This window comes from Mchenga conophoros, linkage group LG5 (assembly GCF_057382185.1).
Source record: "Mchenga conophoros isolate Kocher_MC1m ecotype Shallow Benthic linkage group LG5, M_conophoros_male_GT1.1, whole genome shotgun sequence".
NCBI lineage: Eukaryota > Metazoa > Chordata > Actinopteri > Cichliformes > Cichlidae > Mchenga > Mchenga conophoros.
Window position 1 is genome coordinate 37,220,630 of NC_140530.1, and position 23,579 is coordinate 37,244,208.

At 41.0% G+C, this 23,579-nt stretch overlaps 1 protein-coding gene across 2 annotated transcripts in view; it reads left to right on the forward strand.

Moving 5' to 3' along the window:
• The first annotated feature begins 15,292 nt into the window (after positions 1–15,292).
• Positions 15,293–23,579, forward strand: part of angpt4 (angiopoietin 4) — a 72,228-nt gene continuing 63,941 nt past the window's right edge. For both annotated transcript variants that reach the window (XM_085275265.1, XM_085275267.1), the window contains exon 1: positions 15,293–16,203. In XM_085275265.1, coding sequence (XP_085131391.1) covers positions 15,829–16,203 — 375 coding nt within the window. In that variant the 5' untranslated portion in view covers positions 15,293–15,828. The remainder of the gene's footprint in view (positions 16,204–23,579) is intronic.

The window sequence follows — 23,579 nt, forward strand, 5'->3', positions numbered from 1 at the left end:
ATACAGATGTATTTTAATTGGTCCAGCCCAGAGTTGATCATGCCCAATTGGCTAATCCACCACCTTTCATTGTTAATACCATTACAAAGACAAACAAACATAAAAATGAAAAATCACCATCAGTCCACCAGGCAAATGCCCGGTATGCCCAATGGCCAGTCCAGCTATGCGGTCAACTGGTGGGTAACAGGCATCTCCGAAAACGTTAGAGCAATTATGGAAATATGTGATGTCTTGATGAATCGAGCAGATATTAGAAGTTTACACAGCACCATTCTCGCATGAAAATACCTTAAAAGTTTATTTTGTGACCCAGAAAAAGTAATATTTCAAACTCCGCCACTCTGTGTTCCTCCACCACTGCCTCGTTTGAGTTTTGGACAAAATGGATTCTGCGATATTGCATTTCGAGCTGATTGGAGACCAAAACAGCCAATCAGATATTTTTGCATCCAAGTCTGTGATTGGCTGGTTTTGTGGCACAAATATAATGGTGTACAGAAAGTATTGAGCGCGCACGGGCAGAAATGTTGAGAGCGCGAGCAACACATTGCGAGTGAGAGCAAATGCAAAAACTGAGCGAGAGGGGCTGCTGTTGTGTGTGTGGATAATAGCAAACACTGAAATACATTTTTTGCACACAGGAAATTCACTCAAATTCAGCTTTTCTTCACTCAAAATAAATTTCTCCTCAAAATGCAACACTTGCACCTGCAAACCTTTTTTACGTGCGCTCAGAATAGTGGCACAAAAATAACGCCATACTAATGGCGACTAAACCGTTTATGATAATACAGTGTTTAACTTTGATAAATCAAAGTTGCAAATACAAAGTTGCTGCAGAACTGCAATTTAACTGAAAATACCACTCACTATGTGCTCAGCTGTCTTCTTTTATATAGGAATATAACCAGAATACAACCAGAATATAAACAGCTGAGTCCCGTCCCCTACTACAACGAGACACGCCACAGACAAAAAGCCTTGATTACTGCAGACTGATTCAGATTGATTGCAACATGTTCGGCAATTAACACACCTTGTTCATCTGAACTACTTGCAATTGATCACAAAGCAGAAAAATATTTTTTCTCAAATAGACTGACATCCAGGTTTTACTCTGTTGTGACTGAGCCATAAACAAGTACATTTGGTTCCTGAAGCTAATCAACCAGTGAAAAATGAAAATGAAAACAGTTAATTTTGTAATTTTCAAGGTTGACAGAATTAACAACATCCAAAAAGTAACAACAAAATTAAGATCGGCAAATTAAGACAACTATTAAACGGATAAAAAGCATGAGAAAATAATAAAACCAGTTCATCAAACAGTTCAGGCTTTTCCACTATAGTACAGTTACTATACATCTTCAGGCTTTTTTCAACACTAATTGTGAAAGAAAATGTGCAGAAGAATGATTTACAACAGCATTAACCTTTAGGTTTCTTTATGATTGAAGAGCAAATGTCTATGTGCTAAGATTGTAGCATGAAGCACTGCGATGTGTTGAGAGTGTGTGGTGAAGTTTGATTGATGAGGGTTAATGTTACCCTGCAGTTTGGGGAGCTGTAGTGTGTTTACACAAGGATTTAAAAGCCTGTCAGGAACCACCGGCTGCAGGTTGACCTCCTACAAATTCCTCTCTATAACTGTCAAACATACATTTACCCTGCCCACATGTCTAAGCCCAGCCACTGACTGGCCACAGAGCCAGACACTCTGAAAACGAGGATGTGTTAAATTCTTTATTAATAATCCACCAACATCTTTCCAATTATAGAGATTTAATTAGTGAATTACCACCAGTCGCTTTAAAACTCCTTTTTAAAACATTTTCCTGAATAATTAATTCGCTAAGTGACCTCGTTAATCTTCATAGCTGCTGTTATCACACATTAAATAACTTCTATGATACAGTTAGAATGAAGCAGATAATGCTGTATAAACATGATTATCCCAGTGGTGGGAAATCTTCCTCAGTTTATGACAAGTTTTTAGACTCTAAAAGGTTTTTCTGAGGATGTAACTGCAGTAAATTCCACTTTTTAAAGGAAAGATATGCTTTTACTCCCTCACTGAAAGCATTCCTGTCAGAAACACTGACGGTAGGAGATATCATAATTTACATGCTACTGTACGTTAACAATGAGACTGCTTCATAAAATATCACATTATTATCTCTTTAAAGCTAAACAGAAAACACCCCAGGGCAGTTTTATTTTACATTTTGAATTTTCTGTACCACATAACTTTAAAAAAAACAGACCATTGAAATGATACCTGCTCATGGTCAGCGGTGTTCAGTTGGTAACAATACAATGTTTTTTGAGAATCATACTGATGTTTGGTTAACTCTGGGCTGAAGTGGACCAAATTTGTAGGTTGGATCATTTTTTCATTGAAGATGAAACAGATTTTCGGTCTCCTGTTGATCTTCATATTGAAATTGCATCTTATCAATCTCTTTAAGCTTGATTTTAACTTTGGCACTTCCTTGAATGTAGACCTCAGTTTTCTCTGCAACTTCAAGGCCAAAACACTAGTTGTCAGTGGAGTTTCTCTCTTCAAGCTAATCAGTTCTCCTCCAATTGATTCAAAAATTGGTTGAAGAAAAAAAAAAGTCCTTTGGAAATATACAAGATAAAACAAGAGCACTGAACAGGAAAGCCGCGGTCAATGTGGGCTGTGCTGATGCAACATGTAGTTGATTCAAGCGAGGTACACGTCAGCTTACGGCGCAAGTTACAGTTTGGGATTTTAAAAGTTGCAGTTAAAGCGTATCACAGCGGCAAATGTAAATCTGTTGTTAGTTCTTGGCTATTTTCTGTTATAGACTCACACAGTCAAGTCGTCGTTCCTTTGAAGTTAGCTTGACGTCCTTGTAGTTGGTGTATTATAATGTAAAGTACTTAATTAGTGAGCAGTTATTGTGTGATTGAGTGTATGAGTAAAATGTGTCAACCAGCTAAAACTGAATATTCACATAATCTGTTTGATTTTCTTGATTAAACGGTGCAAACATCAGATATGTCTGGATATGGATTAAATACACTGTATATCATCATGCTAACCTTCTAATGATGAAATTTAAATCACTGGGACTCAAGCGGACTTGTGGATATGAAAAGCATAATCCCTATTTTAATGATTATATATTTCTCCTACCCTTTATTTACAATAACTTAATTCAATCAATAATAAACTGAATTAACTGACGAAGAACAGTTCCCATAGGCAAATATAATTAGTGATATGTGAGAATGTTCTTCTGCTACATATTCAAAGACAGCTCCTATTTCTCACCTCTTTGCTCTATGACAGAAAATCAAACTGTCATGGCGGCTGTGTGGCTGGCAGAGGTAGGACCTATACGCAGGACTTGGAAGAGAGGGAGTAAACGAATATGTAGTTTTATTAAACTAAAGAACAAAATAACAAAAAAAAAACTAGGAAGAATCAAACCTTTAAGACAAGAAGGAAAAAATATGGGAAGAATATAACAGAAAACAGAGGACAATGCAGACAATTTATACACAAGGAGGATAACGAGGGAACAGGCCAAGGGTGGGATCACAGCTGACACTAATCCAGAGAAATGACATGGGAAGCAAAAGCAACAGAATACACAGGAGACCATCGAGTAAAACAAGAAGTAACACACACTTGAAAAAACAAACTAAGACACACAAGCTTGACACTGAGACCAAGGAGAAACAGACATGGAGACATGACCGGGGAGACTGAAGGAATAACAAAACACAGAGAAGAGACTAGGACAGACCAGAAATCCACAACTATAAATACAAACTCAGAGTCACTGGAAAATGACGTGTTCAGAAACTAGAAGATGATTAACTCATACTTTCAAAGAAGCAAACAACAAATGAATTCAAATTCAAATTCAAATTTTATTTGTCACGTACACAGTCATACACAGTACGATATGTAGTGAAATGCTTGGACAACTGCTCGTGACCTAAAGAAAACAAAAAAGGAAAAGGCTATGAATAAGATAGGAAATAAATATGAAAAATTAAAAAGGGTAAATTTAACTAGGAAGGAATAAAATATAAATTAAGGTTAAAAATGAAATAACTGTACAACACAAATTAGAATGAAGGGTAAATTTAACTGGGAAGAATAAGATAAAATATATAAATTAAAGTTGAAAATAAAATAACTGTACAACAAAATACACAATATAGAACTATATAAGAATGTATGAAGAAATCTAAATATAAATAAATATATACACAATAACAGCAACTGTACAAGTATTAACCGGAAATGAAGAATATAGTGACCAGTGTTGTGCAAAACCAAAGTCCAGAAAGTCCAGTGTGTGTGTAAGAACCATATGTGTGGGTCAGTACTGTGTGGTGGTGTGATTGAGAGACCGTATCGCCTGCGGGAAGAAGCTCCTCCTCAGTCTCTCTGTGTTGGTCTTCAGGGAGCGGAATCGCTTTCCTGACCTCAACAGAGAGAACAGTCTGTTGTTGGGATGGCTGAGGTCCTTCACGATCTTCCTAGCCTTGGTCCAGCACCGCCTGCTGTAGATTGAGTGCAGGTCAGGGAGCTCGGAGCGGATGGTGCGCTCAGCTGACCGCACAACCCTCTGTAGAGCTCGTCTGTCCTGCATGGTGCTGTTCCCGAACCAGGTTAAGATGTTTCCCGCCAGGATGCTCTCTATGGTGCACGAGTAAAAGTTCCTGAGCACCTTGGAGGGCAGTTGGAAGTCTCTCAAGCGTCTGAGGTGGTAGAGACGCTGTCGGGCCTTTTTCACCACGGTGTTGATGTGACAGGACCATGACAGGTCCTGCGTGATGTGAACTCCGAGGTATTTGAAGCTGTCCACTCTCTCCACTGGGCACTCGTTGATGACGGGGGTCTGGTAGTTCCTCTCCTGCTTAGTGCTGAAGTCCACTATCAGCTCCTTTGTCTTACTGACGTTTAGAAGGAGGTTGTTCCTCTGGCACCAGTTCTCCAGATTCCTAATCTCCTTCAGGTAGGCCGTCTCGTTGTTATCAGAGATCAGGCCCACCACGACGGTGTCGTCAGCAAACTTGATGATGGTGGTGGAGCTGGTAGTGGCCACACAGTCATATGTGTACAAAGAGTACAGCAGGGGGCTCAGAACACACCCCTGGGGGGCTCCAGTGCTGAGAGTGGTGGAGGCTGAGAAACAACTGAAACAGGTCAAAGACCCTGGACCATGACAGAAACAGTTCATAATGCTTACATGTAAACAAATATAAGACACAACAATACAGCAGCTTAAAGCATATACATTTTACTGCAGTGTCACACACAGATCGACAGACGGATTGGTGCTGCAGCCGCAGTGATGTGGATGCTGCACCGGTCCGTCGTGATGAAGGAGAGAGCTGAGCATAAAAGCGAAGCTCTCAATTTACCGATTGATCTACGTCCCTACCCTTGCCTATGGTCATGAGCTGTGGGTAGTCACCAAAAGAACGAGATACAAGCGGCGGAAATGAGCTTCCTCCGAAGGGTGGCTGGCCTCTTCCTTAGAGGTAGGGTGAGAAGTTCAGTCGATTGGGAGGGGCTCAGAGTGGAGCCGCTGCTGCTCCACATCGAAAGGAGCCAGTTGGGGAGTTTCGGGCATCTGACAAGGATGCCTCCTGGGCGCCTCCTGGGTGAGGTGTTCTGGGCATGTCCCAGAAGGAGGAGGCCCCGGGACAGACCCAAGACACGCTGGAGAGATTATATCTCTTGGCTGGCCTGGGAACGTCTTGGTGTTCCCCCAGATAAGCAAGAGGAGGTGGCTGGGGAGAGGGAGGTCTGGGCTTCTCTGCTTGGGCTGCTGCCCCTGCACCGGCCTCGGATAAAGTGGAAGAAGATGGATGGATGGCATAAAAATGAGCTAGGGTCCATAAAACATCATGAGGCGGCTGCTGTGATTTGGCTGTTATGGGTAACGCTGTGTGGCGAGTTACCCAGAAGAGGGGCTCCGGAAGCAAAGAGTGAAAATAATAAATAGGTTTATTGCTGAAACTCATAAATCACCAGAATAGGAAGACTAAACTATATGAATCAGAATCATAGCATGAGGGACGCTAGGGCTGTTCGATATAACAATATGTATCGGATGATGATATAAAAACATCTATCGTTTGTTTCGTGGTGTCACAAAATAAACTGTTTACGGCAATATTTTTTCTTCACGCAAGTCGAGCTGCCCGAGATTCACAGAATTTACAGAAAATGTTAAATTTTTGTGATTTATATCATTATCGGACAATAAATGTCTTATATCGGGATATGAGATTTTGGTCACATCGCACAACCCTAAGGGATGCGCATCCTTCCTCATGCAACAACAAACAGCAGGAGATGGACACAATATGCACACTTAGCAGGTAACAAGCAGAAAAGACACAGTGAGGATAAAACCTGGAACATCACAGATGATGAGACAAGTAGAACTAAACACAAGACAAGAGAGTGACAAAATAAGACAGGAAGGTCTAAACACAGAGATGCAAACCTGACTAAGACACAGAGACCAGACCGACTACATACATGGGACATTAGAGAGGACACAGAGAGATGAGACAAAGACTAACAAACATGGAGACACGACTTCAAAGTGACACAAACGAACAAAACACGGGGAGATGACAAACGGAACAGGAAGGGAGCTAATAAACCTCAAGTCATTTATTATTAAATTAGAGACATAAACTAATACAACAGGAAACTAAAAGCAATCAGGAAAAACTCATAAACGCCAAGGAAACCAAAACATAATAATAATAGACTAGAAACAAAAGCAGTGAAATTTTAAAAACTCAAAATAGTGGGCCCTAAACCCAAGACCGTGCCACTAGTGCGATCTAAATAAAACTGAATTGGATCGAAAGATTTTTTTGTAATGAATTTATCGTAGCAAAGTAGACACAAACTATCCATTCATCCTGTCATCAATCCATTCTTCCATCCAGTTTGCATGTGTAAAACCTTCCCTCTGTTATTTCCTTTAATGAGTCAAAGCTTCTCAGGTTGCAGCCTGTCACTGTTTTTGCAGGTGCTGACTGTTAGAAAGTGTGCAGAGGATCATCACCTCGTCCATCACAGCATCATAGTACCAGCAGGTTCAGACATTATTCCACACCCTGCTGACTGTGCCCGCCAGTCACTGTGTGGACACACGGTATTACACATGCTGCAGTGCACAGTGATAGAGCTCCAGACATACTGTTACTCTTTTTATATGCACCGTTCCCCTGTCCTTACTTTAGGATTAGTCTTGTGTTTCAGTATCAGTTATGTTTTTGGTTATTTCCTGTTTTACTACAAGACTATTTGTGTCCTGCATCTTGTTGTGTATGCAGGTGTATCCTTTTACCTTCAGAATATAAAAAACAGTCATGGGACAAAGCTTTAATAGAAAATCAGTGGGCATTACTCTTTGAACAACTCCTCCTTGTAATCCAAAAGTTGCTTTAATTAAAACTGACCTTAAAGATAAGAATATTGTGATCTTTGTTAGATTGTTACAGATGTTACATTTGTTAGATTTACTACATTTGTTACATTTGACATCAAGTGTTGGGCTGTAACAAAAACCTTTTGTGGTGCAGCTTTTTAATTGGCATCACTTTAAAATGAAGATGCAAGGAATCATGTGTCATGTTTTGTGTTTTGTCCCCTTTACCTCATCTCCTTTCACATCACATCCTTTCCTCACCTCCTCCGCTCACATCTCCGATGGCATGGACATTTGATATTTATTTGCTTACTTTTAATGTTGTCACTTTACCTCCCTCTTTCCAGCACCTTTTCGGGGGTGAACTGGTTCTACAAGAGAAGAAAAGCCTGAGGATTACATGGATTACTTGTTACATGTTTAATATGATCATCCTCCAACTGTATGGCTATATAACAGAAAATAAGCAAAGATATAATGCATTCTCTTCAAACAATTTCACTTCATCTAAGTAAGGACTTAGTCTTTGATTCAAACAAACACTCTGAAGTGCAGCTTTTTCTTCCATTTAAACTTTTCTTCGTGTTTTTGGTGTAAGCGAACACGTCTCCATCCTCTGGTGCGGTCTGTTGTTATTTGGCATTGAGTGCTGGATGTGGTAAAAGTGCCCTGCTGTTGTTTAGGTTTGTGTTCAGCTTTCCTGGCTCGAACATAAAATCTTTGGCTGTGTGCTGTCTCTGGTACCATTACACTGTGTGCCATGTTTGCCATAACAACCAACATCATCTGGACTTGTTGTTTTGTGCCTTTGAGACCTTGGCCTCCCTCCAGTTCATCGTGCCATGTAGCACAAAGGACCAAACCCCGTTAAATGTGGTGCTGGCAGAAACGTCTGAATGTCCATCACCTGGTTATTAGACAGCAGCAGGTGGAGCTGCTACAGTAAACTTAAATGCAGTGTTGTCACAGCTGGTAGCGACAGCTTTAATTGAGTTCTGTTTAGATTCAACCTTTCCAAGCAATGTGAGAAAAGCCATGTGTTTGTTCATCTGCAGTGATTACAAGTGTGTTTTTTTCTCACACAGTAGAAACAGCAAAGATTGGCACTGAATAAATAGACAGGACACAACAAAGGGCTGGATTTTGTGTGCTAATGTTTGTGTCAAAAATAATCAGATATATGTTTTACATTTTGAAATGTACACTTATGAACCTGATGTAGACTTTAAACATTTATATATCCTGTCTATAATGCTTGTCTATTTTTTTTATATTTATACTTGATACTTTACAAAGTTCACCTACAGTGTGAAACATCATGTTGGATTTTTATGGATTTTATCCCTTATTGTCAGCTAAAACGATGAATTCTGTAGAAACACATAGAAGATGAAGGTGTTTAATTTCACATGAATTCAGTGCAAGTTAAAAATTTTCTACTTGTTTTTTTAAATAAAATATCTTAAAATGTATCTGGATAGTTAACTTTAACCAAGGATACAGTACTATAACACATTACTGTAATAAATTTAGCTGTTATATTACGGTACTAATCAATGAATAAACAATTATTCCTTTGACAGTTGGATAGAAAAGGAGGATCTTTAAACATGCCTTCAGTAATAATCATTTGAGCTTAAATCGTGTGATGTGCAGAGAGATCTATGACTTTTGAGAAGTGAAAACAACGTGATGCAAAGAACAATCTACACCTGTAAATATGACATTAAAGCTCGAGAGACACCTACGAATGCAAACAACTCTACAATCTATGATGCTAATAGAAAGCTAGCAGTGAGGTGGAGCGTGTGCCAACTCCAATTGAAGCTTGTCTATAAACAGGTGACAGAGAGGCTCAAATTCACTTTATTTTCTACTCTGACTGAGCAGTCGCAGCATTTTATTTTTGAATAAACATTTAAATCACACACACATACAGATGAATGCATCTGGGGTTCAAATGCTTGTTGGTGTTGTTGTGTATTTGTTGAATAATCCAAAAGTGGATGATCTGATATCCTCGTGTTGGTGTTGTTCCCAGACCATCATGAAAATGTTGTTCCAGGTTCAACATTGCAAGTGACCAATCACATTGTTGTGACGTTATTCCTTTGCGCGCCAAGCCATTCGTGCATTTATGAAATTCCAATGTTGCAAGGACAACATCAATTCTGCTTACTGTTTATTAAAGGGTTACGGTTAGGGTTAGGGTCAGGGTCCGTTGATCGTTGATATATCAGATCAACCTCCAAAAGTAGTCCAAAGAGCAAAGCAAATTAAAGTAAAGTATAGCAATGCACGGCGTGTAAAAAAGCAAAGAATTATATCTCAAACATGTACGAGTATCACTGAGTCACATTGAATGACCACTCTAGTGACCAGTGGTCAACTACAAAAACAATCATCAACAAGTTCAATTCAATTCAATTGTATTTATATAGCACCAAAACACAACAACAGTTCAAGGCACAAGTGAATCAGGTTATAACCAGACGGAGCTCCTGATGTCAGAGACTTGGAGTCTAACTGTATTAATTGGAAGTTAACTTTGTGCCTCATCTTTGAATTCTTTGGCTGTTAAACAGTGCAAATGTGAAATGCACGTCATATTTGTCTGTTCTCTTCTCTGTTGGGCAGTGAATGATCCTCCAGATTGTAGTAAAACTTCACAAGCGGCAGGATGCCTATTCTCTCACAGACTCATCGTCTGAAACCTCGAGACAGGAAATCCTCCGCTCTCCTTCTTTTCTGTCTCTGTTTGCCTGAATCTGTGTTTCAATGAATCTTTTTGTCTCCACGGCTCTCCTTATTTTGTCCAGTTTTCATTTGCCCCTCTGTCGCTTTATCTCTAGTAATCTTTTCTGGCTCGATAAATGGATGGGAAATAACATAACTAAATGATGTGAGATATTTAAAAGTACATCAAGTAAAATCAAAACAAAGCATTAAACGTGTGATGCGACTGAGTTCATGGTGAAGAAGTCAAACTACATTAGACAAAAATAAAGATTATCGCTGTTTCTTCTCAAACATGTAATGGAAACAGCATTATGGTTTTGTCCCAATATAGATTAGATACACAAAGTCTTCATTTTTGGCCCAATCGGTCTCTGACAAACATCATCAGAGAGTCGGAAACACTCAGTCATGAAAGCTGCGACAACATGACTAAACTACCAAACTTCATGCATCCAATAACACGAAAGGTCAGAGAAGAAAGAAGCCAGACCAACAAATAAAGATAAACATGAAGTTTATAAAAGGGACAAAAAGGAGACTGGAAAGATCTCATTCTTCCATCCGTCCCCACAGAGAGAAGGTGAAAGGGCTGGTTCATGACTCATGTGCCCTCTGCTGCCTCTGATACCAGCCTGAAAAAAGTCCAGACGAGTACCAGCACGACCCAGAGTCGGACAGGACAGGAGTATCTTATAGCATGTTGTTCCAATCTTCTCCCCAAGATTTACTGGCTCCACAAAAGTTGCCTGTATGAGATATGATCTGATTTCAGTAACTTGACAAATTTTCCACTGACAGTGAGGAACAACCTTCCAAGCTGACTCATCAAATTTAGTTTACTTATTCACCGAGGGAGGCTTTGTAGTTGCGTCATGACATCCATGTCTACTTCTTTAACGTTGTTAAAATAATGAGAAACAGTTTTTCCAGAACAAAAGATGCATAAAGTAACCTTTGTTTTATCCGAAAGTTTTGTATTGACTGCTGTCCTTTCATTTCCTGTTTTATTTTGTAATCTTTGGTTCTCAAGTTTCCTGTTTAGTTTTACTTCTTCTCAACTTTTTTCTAATTCCTACAGGGTAAGCTTTGTAGACACTTCCCCTTGGAAGTTTTCCCCTGCTCACAGAATAAGCTGCTGATTTTGGAAGGCTCAGAAAAGCTGCTTGGCTTTCTGAATCAGTAAAAATGCCCAAGCCTATTGTTCAGCGTGAAGTGTGTGTGTGTACTTTATTGAGTCCCGTGGGGAAATTGCTCTCTGCATTTAACCCATTCACTCAGTGAAGCAGTGGGCAGCCATTGGGCGCCGGGGGAGCAGTGTGTAGGGACGATACCTTGCTCAGGGGTACCTCAGGGTAGCTGTTAAGGGGAATCGAACCCCCGACCTTCCGATCATGGGGCAACCACTCTACCTACTGAGCTATCCCTGCCCTTGAAGCTGAAGAGATCAGGGGAGGAAGTTTAGCAGAGTAGTAGCTCAAACACACTGGTGAATTTTCAAAATAAAAGACCATGTACAGACTGATTTCTCTGGTTCTAAGGCTCTTCCACCGTGATTTGAAGCAAAGGAGGAAACAAAACCACACTGGAGATCTTATATTTACAATGGCTCCTAAACATAAAGACATAACGACACAGTCAGGGTGGATTGGGACACTGTCATTTTAAAGAAGAAAAGCTGCCATTGCTGCCTTCACCATCTGAATATGGAACTTCTCAAACTGGAGGTTATTAGAACGTTGGGCATATGACTGGATTTACTGTACCTGAGGGAGCTGGGGCATGCCCTGGTCATGCCACACACAAAAGGAGAGCTGGAGAGATTTTACCTTTGCATCTGAATCATAAACATGAAGCCTGGCTGCTCTGCATGTAACATGCCACCATGTCACCGAGTATTGCATGAGGTAAACTGGATGCTATAATTGACTGTTGTGTCTGATTATCTCAGTTGTTTTCAGTCAGTTCTGTTCCGTGTACGGCCACAGTGAGAGCTTAGTTTGCACCGCCGGTAATAAGTCAGTCTGGGCAGACGGGGCTGCCCTCTGTCACCGACTCTAGTCACAATATTTATGGGCAGAGTTTCTAGGCTCAGCCAAGGTTTGGAGGGTTCAGTGGTGTCAGGGTCTTATCTCTGCTTTTTTTGCAAATGATGGCTGTGTTGGCTTCATCAAAAGACGACCTCCAACTTGCAGTGGGGTGGTTTGCAACTGAGTATCAAATGGCTGGGATGAGAAATGGTCCTCAGCTGGAAAAGGATGGAGTGCCCACTTCTGTTCAGGGATGAGTCGTTTCCCCAAGTTTCTGAGTTTAAGTACTTGCTTAAGTGCCTGTTTAAGGTCTTGCACCCAAGTGAAGGGAGAGTGGAGTGAGAGATTGACAGATGGATTGGTGTAGCATCTACAGTAACATGAACACTGTACCGGTGTGCTGGTGAAGACAGAGCTGATCACAAAGATTTTATGATCTCCAGGTAGTGATTGAAAAAGTAGTGCCCTCTCTCACTGTCCCTCTCCCCTTCTGTTTTTCTTTTCCTTCATCTTTCTTTCTCCCTTTCCTATCCCTCAGTCATGTCTGTCCCGTCTGTAACAACTGAAAATAAAATAAAATAAATAATAACAACAAAGGTCGATCAAATGGACTAATACGGCATGGCCGTGATGATCCATTTGGCAAAGTAAATCCATTGGGTATCCTTGTTGGTCTTCAGACAACAATTCTGACGGCTAAAGAACCAAATGGGACAGGCAAAAAAAAAAAAATAAAAGAAAGAGATAAGGTGAGGAGTTTGGTCATTTGGGAGGGACGAAGCCAAAGAAGCCAGCCGAGGGGACGAGAAAGCCTTCAGGGTGAAACGTTTTGGACAGGGGCAGCGGGAGGAGGTAAGGAGGTGGGGAGGCCCCAGGGCAGACCCAGGACATGCGGGAGAGATTAGATCTCTGGGCTGTCTGGTTGTGTGTTTGTTTCAGTTATTTTATACTGTGGTTAAAATGACCCGTGAACAGGTTTCATCAAATAACTCCAACAAATAATGTTTACTTGAAATTTCTGCAAACTAAGAGTCAAAGTTTAAGTAATAAAATGGACTGTAGATGGGATAGAAGCTGCAAATTGTATTATAGAAAAGTTTAGATTATACTTTTATGACATATGCAAATGAATAGTAACTTTGTAATAATAATAATAATAATGAAAGATGGCATTACATAACTTTAAGAAAAAATGAGATGTGCTATCATTTTTATTTTTCTATTATGATTGTGTCTCACAGTCAATTATTCTTGGGGTCCTGAGTAAACCCAGTCTGTGGTCCAGTATGTATGTAAAATATGTCAATAATAATAATAATAATGGATTGGATTTATATAGCGCTTTTCAAGGCACCCAAAGCGCTTTACAATGCCACTATTCATTCACTCTCACATAGGATGAGGGTTAAGTAAAGATCAGTGTCCACAGTGTTTACATTGATTAAAAGATCTAATCAGTATGTGATAAGACGTACTGTTTGGAGCAGATAGTGAGACAGAAAATCAGTTAGCAAGTGTAGCACCAAACTCTGATCAATACAAGTGACACGAAAGAAAAAAACAATCAGGGTTGTGCAGATGTGCTAATTCTCAGATTTGCATGCTCTGAATAAACCGCCACAGTACTTCCTCTCTAATAACTTAGTTTATTATTTAATATTAAACTGAAAGCAAGAGCAATTTAGGGGCAGGACAGTATGTATCTCTATTATTTTTCACTGACTGCGATCACACCACATATTGAGGATAATATAAGGATTATATGAAACATCATGCTTTTCAGGGGTATTCATCAACCATTAGCATTTTTTACAGCTTTGTTTGGGTCAGAGTTCATCACAAATAAACAAAATCTGTCCATGAATAAATGAGAACGTAACAAAAACCTGTACCATACATGAGCAGACAGAAAAGCAGATGAAATAAAAGAATGAGAATAAGTGAGACCGAAACAATCCCACAATAAAAAACATTTTCCTCTTAAAACATAAACAGAAATGATGCAATTAGAGGACTCTTCTATGTTGTGCAGCTCTGTGCACCAGGCTCAGGGTCAGGCCGGGCTGAAAATAGGACTGCTTTATGTCAAAATAAATAACTTGTCGGTGGTAAGATGTTGGGAGCAGCTCTTTATCTTTGCAGAAACACAGTCTTCAAAACAGAATCATTCAATCTTTGATCGCCTAACGCTGAGCTGCCATTCTAAACCTGTTTTGGAGGCTTCATTCTCTCGCAGAAATCTGTTTGTCTCGTGGCTCGTATCAAAGAATTTTATCTGCGTTCTGCAAAACAGTTTGTCACTGTGCAAATAAACTCTGTAACTGACAGCGCACATTGTCCCGCCACATGTAGAGCTTGTGTTTCATCATCCGGGGACAAAGCCATCAGTCTGGAACTAATCTTTGTATGTGGTTCCATGTGGACAGATGAGAGGCGTTGAGGAGGTACATCCTGCGACTGAGAGAGCGTTTCAGCTTTAAGTACGTAGACTGCGTGGGTTTCCTTGGCCTCCTGATGTCCCACGATGCCCCTGAGCATGGTTGTGTTTAGTGGACAAAGTGAAATGTCTCTGGCTGCCAGCTCCGTTTGAATGACCATACAAGGCATCAGGATGTTCTTCAGAACTGAGAGATCAGTCAGGAAAGAAGATTACAGGAGCCTCTTTTAGATCTCTCTTTCTTCTTCTATCACGTTCTTTCTCAGTGTCTTTTCTCTGTCTGTCAGCAGTTAAGTTTCTTTTCAAACTTTGTCTTTCTCAGCATTTGTATTCCTTATCTGACTCTTTTTCACTCCCTTAATCTTCACATTTCTTCTTCTTTTCTGGCTACTTCTCACTCTTTCCTTCCTTCCTCCTTTCATTTCGTCTCAGCCCACTAACAGAGAGAGGGTACTCTAACAGACCTCCCTCAGGTCTCCTGTCCGTCCACTCCTCCCTCTCCTCCTCCGTCCTTTCTCTCTCTCCCCCCTCCTCTCTCCCCTCTTCTCTCTCTCATTCCTCCTCTTCTCAGCCAGCGCAGATAAGAAGGGGGCAGAGGCAATTCCCTTCAGCCACTTCTAAAACTGGAGCCACCAGAGAAGAGTGGGAGTACAAAGATATTTAGCTCTTCAGCTTCACAGACTGTTTGGACACAACTGCTCATCATCTTCACATTACTTCTGCTTTTAAATTTGTAGCTTTGGGTTCTTCCATATTTTTTGCAGAGTGGATCTGGATCTGCACCTGATACCTTAAGGAAAAAACATGCAACAGCTGATCAGTTGAGCTAATATATGAGCCCTAAAAAGTCTTTATTACCTTGAAGAACCCGGCCTCAGAAAACACGATTACGACCAAACAACGAAGACAGAGGAGGGAGGAATCCTTGGACATCGTCACCACAAATGAAGGAGACCATTCAGTGTGAGGCCAGAGATGCTTTCGGCTTTCTTTTCCAAAAACTGTGATTGAAACAGGGGAGATCAAACTAACGACAGACTGTGCTGACACTCTTGTTCATATCCTGCACACAGACGTTTTCCTAAACTTAATCGGGGTCAGAGTGTGAATGAGCTTCCTTTGACCCTCTTCTGCACTGAGAAATAAACAATTTCATATAATTAAAGAGAGTGTCATGAAAGGCTTAAGTCTCAGCCGGGGGTTGCTGGTCCTTCTGCTCCTTTGGACTTTGTCAGCTGTCATTGATGCAGGCAGCGCAGAACGAGGAGTATCTGGAAGAAGGAGAGGAGGAAGTGGTGGCGGCGCCGGCGAGAAAAGGAGGAAGTTGCACCGCATCCAGCACGGCCAGTGCAGCTACACCTTCATCCTGCCAGAGCTGGACGGATGCCCCGGTGGAGGGTCGCCATCACAGACGCAACACTATGGTGGCTTTCAGGGCGGGCCGGGTGTCGTTCAGAGAGACTCGCCGCCTGCTGACAGCGAATGGTCGGCTCAGAAACTGCAACACCTGGAGAGCACGATGGAGAACAACACACAGTGGCTGCAGAAGGTAAGACACAAACTGGCTTCTTATCTTTCCATTAAAGGTCACGTCAACATAAAGTTACAGATTTATAACAGATGTTGAGAAAGGGAAAAGAAAACTGTGTTTACGATCCTGATTAACTCGGGAGAAATGAAAGTATTCACCAGAAAACATCTGTAAAACTATACAGGAACTTTCTTTTCTTGTGTTTTCCCACAAATACCACAACATAATACCAATGGGTACATTCATAACAGTGGAATCAAAATAACACGGTGATTAGAGACTGCAAGTATCAAGAGAATGTGTGTGTGTATTTGTGTTACCACATATGATGATGGGTGTGTTATCATGGAGCACTGAACTCTTTGATAGGAAGAAAAGCATGAAAACCATCCAGTGAGTGGTAATGTCAGAGCAACTCGGGATTCCTCCGACACACACCGCTCGAGCTCCAGCAGCTGTGTGATTTTCAGCAGAAACCGTTTAGGTTTTGGTGTGTGGTGATCTGTGGGCCAGAGATCAAAGTTCCAGGTAATCACTCTGGGACATGTGGTGTCTGCTTCCAATCAGGAGAAAAACAATGAGCGTGTTCCCTTCTGTTGTCCTTACAAACTACAATTCTGTCTAATCTAATCTACTTTCAGCTGAGCTTTGGTTGCGCAGTCAGCGCTGTAATTGAGCACTTGTAATGCCATTGTTCCTCCATTACCTCACGTTTGTGCTGCAGGATTGATGCAGAAATCCTTGCTGTATGATGAAATTAAGCATTCATCCATTACATTTCTTATCATGTTACCACTTTCCCAGTTTTTCTTTCATCACAGATCATAGCTTTGGTCTTTTTCAAAGTACGGGCTGCTGACTGAATCATCATTCTGAATCATAGGACGCAAAAAGTAACTTTACATCAATACATCATAAAATTACAAAGTCAACAATACAAATCAAGAGAGAGAAAAAAGTGAAATCTTTAAATCCCGTGGTAAAGTGAGGGTAACATAGGAGGATCTACAGGAGGGAATACTGATGTGCACATCAGAGGTAATGAAGAGGCTTCAAAATCAGAAGCAGAATCTTAAAATGAAGCAATATTTTGCAGGCTTCCAATCAAACTGCTGGAGCACAGCAGTTATATGTTCAAGAAATGGCATAAACAGTTTCGAACAATTTGAAGTCTATGGAGACTTTTGTGCAGTAAAGCAGAGAGGACAGAATTACAATAATCAATCTAAGATGTAACCAGCACATGTACAAGAATAGCAGTACTGCTAGCTGTGAGGGACGGACACAACCGACTGATATTACATAAGCAGAAATATCCAGGCTGTGATTATTGATATGTGTTTCAAAATTTAAGGTGGTATCGAAAACTCGACTGACATCTTAACCTGGGATGAAGGAGAGATCAGAGAACTGATGATACAAAGAGAATTACCCAACCAATCGTTTACAAAAAGACTTTTAGTTACAACAAGAAGAGTCTCTGTCTTCTCACTCTTTAATTTAATATGCTTCTTACTTTGGTGTTGGTTCCTAATCTGCAGCCAACAACATTCAGATCAGTGTTTGTGCCAAAACTGTTGGAAGCATCAACACTGGTAGCCACAGGAGGGCGGACCACAAGAAATCCACCTCTGCATGCTGCTGATTCTCAGACCTTAACGTGTGGATTGGTTTTCTACAGTTGCCGTCACAGCACCACTTTGGTGGAAAAGAGGATTAAGACCAACTGTGCTCAGTGGAAGGTCAGTCTGTTCTCACTTGGGCGACCGTGGCTCAGGGGGTTGGGAATCGCATCTGTAACCGGAAGGTCGCCGGTTCGATCCCTGGGCTCTCTGTCCTGGTCGTTGTGTCCCTGGGCAAGACACTTTACCCTACTTGCCTACTGGTGTTGGCCAGAGGGGCCGATGGCGCGATATGGCAGCCTCGCTTCTGTCAGTCTGCCCCAGGGCAGCTGTGGCTACAACTGTAGCTGCCTCCACCAGTGTGTGAATGTGAGAGTGAATGAATAGTGGTATTGTAAAGCGCTTTGGGTGCCTTGAAAAGCGCTATATAAATCCAATCCATTATTATTATTATTATTACTCGCAGATTTGACGCCCTGCGATACTCACAAGGTGCTTTTTGGCGTTGAAGCTGTGATGTCATAGTGAGAAAAGTCTTGTTTCTAGTATCTTGAACGGGTTCTGCGGTCGTCATACGATTACTTTGCAGGTTGCGTGTTGTAGCCGTGTACTCGCTGCAGTGTGCTTTTTTATCGTGGTGTTGTTGTTCCTTCAGCCTGCTGCAGAGTACAGTGAACTTCACACTGAAGTGAAACTGAGTGTTTAAAAACCGTGAAACGTGTTTACTGCTGACACTTATTTTTAGCTTTGTTTTTTCCCCATACTTCCCCCAATTTGTAAACTCTGCTGTTCCTCTCTTTCCTGTTCTGCCCCTCTTTTCAACCAATCAGCTTTTATCCGACACACCCAGGTCGAGCTGCATGGTGTTGGGTTTTTGGGGCGACTGCATTTAAGCATTTTAGAATCGGTTGCGTCCCCGTTTGTGTAGGTTTTATGCTCTATACTGAAACTATGTTAAATGCATCATCTCTTTCAGATAAAATGTAATAAAGAAATCAAAAGTAAAAGTGAAACAACACAAAGCTCTCAAACTGGAAATGAACTGCAAACTCTTGGTTGCACAACACTGATGAACTGATACGGAGAATGGATGACTGAAGAAGTTTCCTTTGGTTCCCTTATTCAAATATACCAATCAAATCAATTTCATGTACTTACACAGTTTGTATTTAAATCTGAGCTGTAAATTTTTTCATCAATCTTCTACCCAAATATGAACTGGATCCCTTTAAAGACAGACCACACAGCATCTTCCTGGGTTTACCTCTCTCCTCCATCGCCTCCCCACAGTTAAACCTCCAGTCAGTCGCCTGCTGATGTGCAGATTGAAGTGATTTGGCTGCAGCAGGAGATGTTGATCCATTAAATAAGATTAGCTAAAGAAAACATTTCTAAAGGGATCTGCGTGCAGGGAGTTCCCATTCATCATCATTAGAATCATTTAAAGCTTTCGTAGAATGACAGCAGCTGCATGAATAACGCTGCTGTCTTGGCAGATTTATTTAACTTTCTGAAGACGTTGGCTGCATCCGTCACGGCCACCGCAAAGTTGAAATGTGCTGCTAATTCTGTGGAGAGAAGAAAAATCTGCGACTTCCTTAATGTATCACAATTCACATAATTTTCAAACAGGCTGGTATCCTAATAAATTTAGGAAGTGACTAAAGAGCCTTAAACTTTGGCCTGCTTAAAAAAAGTTGTTTCAGCTGGCTGTTAGTTAGCATGCTGATGTGTCAGACGCAAAACCAAAGTGAGGTGGTGCAAATGGTCTCGAGGAAAGAGCCGCAGAGAAATGGAGGTGAAATTGAGGTAAGTAGTTTAGTGAAAAGAGGATTTTTGTTTGGAAAACTCAAACAAAGGTAGACTGTCTGGTTCCCAGTAGCAGGTCTTTGAGTTCCAGTCTTTTACCAGAACCACCATCCTGCTGTACTTCCAGAGTAATCCTTAATATTCTGCACTTTAACATATGTCATAATTTCACCTTTATTACTATTTATTGATGTGAGAAAGTTAAGCAAAAATGTTATTTAGCACCAAATTACTGACGTCAGTTGTTGATTTATAACTAGACTGTCAGATTTCAGTCTTTGATACGTAGCAATGATCAGATGCCTTACCATCACCTTGGCTAAGAATTTAACTTTGGTGGAGTAAGTACTCGTGGCTTTGACAATGGTTGCTCCGTGTACACTGACAGCATTGGTTATTTCCTTATTTGACAGAAGCCGGTGCTTTATCATGTTATTTCTAATCATTTCAGAGTAATTTTATCTATTTTAATTTATGCTTCAAACATTTTTAGGGATGCAAAGAAACTCATTTCAGAGGAAAACCCCTAAATATTACTGGAAAAGGTTTATCAAGCCCACGCACATGTTAGCAGGTTTTTCCCGTTCAAACAGAGCACATGGCTGAACTCTCAATGACTTTATCTCCACTAAATCTGCTTAAATCATGTCAGTGACTCCACTGATCTTTCCTCAGTAGATCATTTCCCAATATCAGAGCCCTGACTGCCAAAACTAGCCGAGCCTCTGAAACAGACTAAAGTCCCGTGCATGGGCTATTAAGACTTAACGGGAGACGCTGCTTTGTAGCTGCCAGCTGATCGCTGCGTACACTTTAGCAGTGGTATTACAAACTGTTTAATGTTTTCAGAACGTTTGCTGCACCTGTTTTTAGTGAACAAATGTAAAATGTACTAGTGCCAGTGTATTTTACAGTTGCATGGTTGGGCTTTTTTTATTGGCGCTTTATTATTAATATTAGTGTTATTCTTTTAAAAACGGTTAAATCCATTTTTCAAAGCCAGCTGAACAAAAAGAAATAATTGGAAGAAAATGAGTAAAAGTGCCTGTGCTGAAGAAAATGCCTCTTTTTAGAAGCAGGGATGTGGAAAGATCATTTCTCTGTCAGTTTTTTCATAAATTGTTTGGGGTTTTTTTGGTGGGGGGGGGGGGGGGTGTCACCTGTGTTGTGCACTCTTTACGTGTCTTTAATGGTGGTCACGTGATCAAAATTTGCACCTTTGCAACCTGCTGGAATACCAAGGGGTCTTTGAATCAGATTTCCTCATTGTAACAGTTTAAAGCAGATCTGCTGCGATTACAGTGGATACATTAAATTGTGGCTTTAGATACATTCCGGTGTAAATGGAGCGACTAAGAGTTTTATCGTTTCTGCTGCCCACCATAGTTGAGTGTTTCTTTTTTGTTTTCGTGGTAGCTGTTGGAGGGATGGAATTGCTTTCTGGAAGGCTGTTAATCTGACTGTAAATTCAGTGTTTCGTTGGATTAACCCTCTGAGAGTTTTCCAACGTCTTCAACGAGGCTTGTGTGTGAGCATGTGTGTGTTTGCCACCCACAATGTTAAAGCCCGGAGGAGACTCGGGTCAAGTCCACAGCTGAGGTCTGCAGCACCCCGACAGGAGATCAACAGTGACCTTTAACCTTAGGGGTGGAGTTAGGGTCAGCTGTTGGGATCTAATCGGTGTCTCACTTAAGAACATCGGTGCAAGCTGTCACCTTCACCTCATCTGAGCTTTAATTCAGTTCAGTTAAAAGATAATGTCTCCACTTTCTTTCTTCTTTGCTGACTTTGTCTCCGTTTCTTGTCCTCCCTTCAGAAAGATAAACCATCAAAGCATCAACGAGTCAAAGGTTCAGAGTTAAAGTAAATTTCCTAATCATAAATTAATCCTTTGAACAAACAGATTTTTATGTTGTGCATTGAAACCAAGACTTTGAAGTTGGTGTTAATTAGAAACCAATACCCATTCAAAAGTATTTAAAGTCCCCTGCAGAAGAAAACACTAAATCAGGTTTCAAGAGAACAGATAATTAAGTGCACAGCAATAACGTTTAAGTTTTTATCTACAGAAAGTACAGGCAAAAAAACAAAAACAAAACACTGTCATGAGTAGAAAAGGAGGCACATTAGCTAAAACACAACCTAAAGTGTCTTAGCCCTGCACAGGAGCAGCGTCCGTCCTCCTCGGCGTTGATGTTCTGGGCCACATGGACCTTATTGCTGACTTCCAAACTATATAATTTTATTTTTGAATGATGGTGGTGATGGCTGCTCACTGAGTCCAGTGATGGTCACTCTGCTTTGGACTAACAGCTGAATATAAATGATGGCCATTGCTGCTGTGAAGTGCATCCATCCAAATGCTGATATTTTTCTTTTAATTTGTCACCTTCCTGTAATAACATCAGTGTTAAGTTGCACCAGCCGAGGTTTCTACTGAACCACAGCTGTGTTGCTTCTAAATCACAGAGCTCGGTCGAAGCACAGAGAAGTATCTAATTCCCCCAACCCTCTTAACTGACGCACAGTGGACTCACTCTATTTGTTCAACTCCTTCTCAGTATTTGTGTATTCAAAACTCCTCTCTCGGGGCTCAGGAAGTCACAAATCAAAACCTTAAAGCTGTGGTCTGTAACGTTGGTTAGATCCAGACTGCAGAAGAGGCAGCTGCTCATGCAGTGTTGCAAGAAGATGAAATGGCATCAGTGAACAGCTGTGAGCCAACAAACCTGACTTCACCATGCCACAGCAGTGGGTCATTGAATCTGTTAGGTAGTCTACTGTTCTGTTATAACAGCCACACCACAAACAGAAACTGATTTAATTACAATTTCTCGACCAAACGGCAACTAACTGGTAAACGTAGTTGTGACCATTATCATTAGCATTTCCACTGGCTAGCTTTAATGGTATAAATGAAGAATAGAGATAAATAGTCTTGCTGTTTTGGTCCTCTATATCTTTTAGATGTCTCAACCTGTAGCCAGACTGACTCCAACTCTGTAGTCTCGGACTAGACTGGGACAATCGTGGCTCAAGAGTTGGGAGTTCGGCTTGTAATCGGAAGGTTGCTGGTTCGAGCCCCGGCTTGGACAGTCTCGGTCGTTGTGTCCTTGGGCAAGACACTTCACCCGTTGCCTACTGGTGGTGGTCAGAGGGCCCGGTGGCGCCAGTGTCCGGCAGCCTCGCCTCTGTCAGTGCGCCCCAGGGTGGCTGTGGCTACAATGTAGCTGCCATCACCAGTGTGTGAATGTGTGTGAATGTGTGGATGACTGGATGTGTAAAGCGCTTTGGGGTCCGTAGGGACTAGTAAACTCAGGGCACTCACTAGTGATTGTGTTGGAAATGCTGCACAGAGCTCTGGCACCTTCGCTCTGGACCTGGCTCTGTTTTCTGTTTCCGTCCTGGCAGAAATTATGGATCAATCCTGAAGAAATATTAATGTAGGACCTTCAACTTAAGCTATCAACAGCACTAATTATAATCAGTTTGAATGAGCAAACTGACCCAGACAGAGCAGACTCTGACACAACAGCTCTGGTTTGAAGTTTACTAACGTGGTCTCGAAAAGCAAATTCAGGTTGCTTCTGCAGGTTGCTTATGAAAAGTTAACTTTTATATTTTATTGCTGTTTTATATTTCTGTGAAACAATAAAGAACAATAAAATATTTCTTGAATCAGGTATTGTACCTAAAAATTCTTCTTATGGCTTTTATTTATTCTTTAATCTTTTCTATATGAATAAAATAATGCACACTTTTCTTTACCGGCAACAGTAAACTGCAAATGTGTTTATCTCAAGTGTTACCACTCACTCAGACGCTGTTTGGCCTCTGCAGCCGTTTGGTGGTTTTCTCAAAATCTGGTCTGTAAACAGAAGTAAGTGAGGTAGTTAACAGGGGGCTTGTTTAGTTTTCTGCCAAATGACTGACTTCAAATGAAGCCGTGCCTGAGAGACGAAG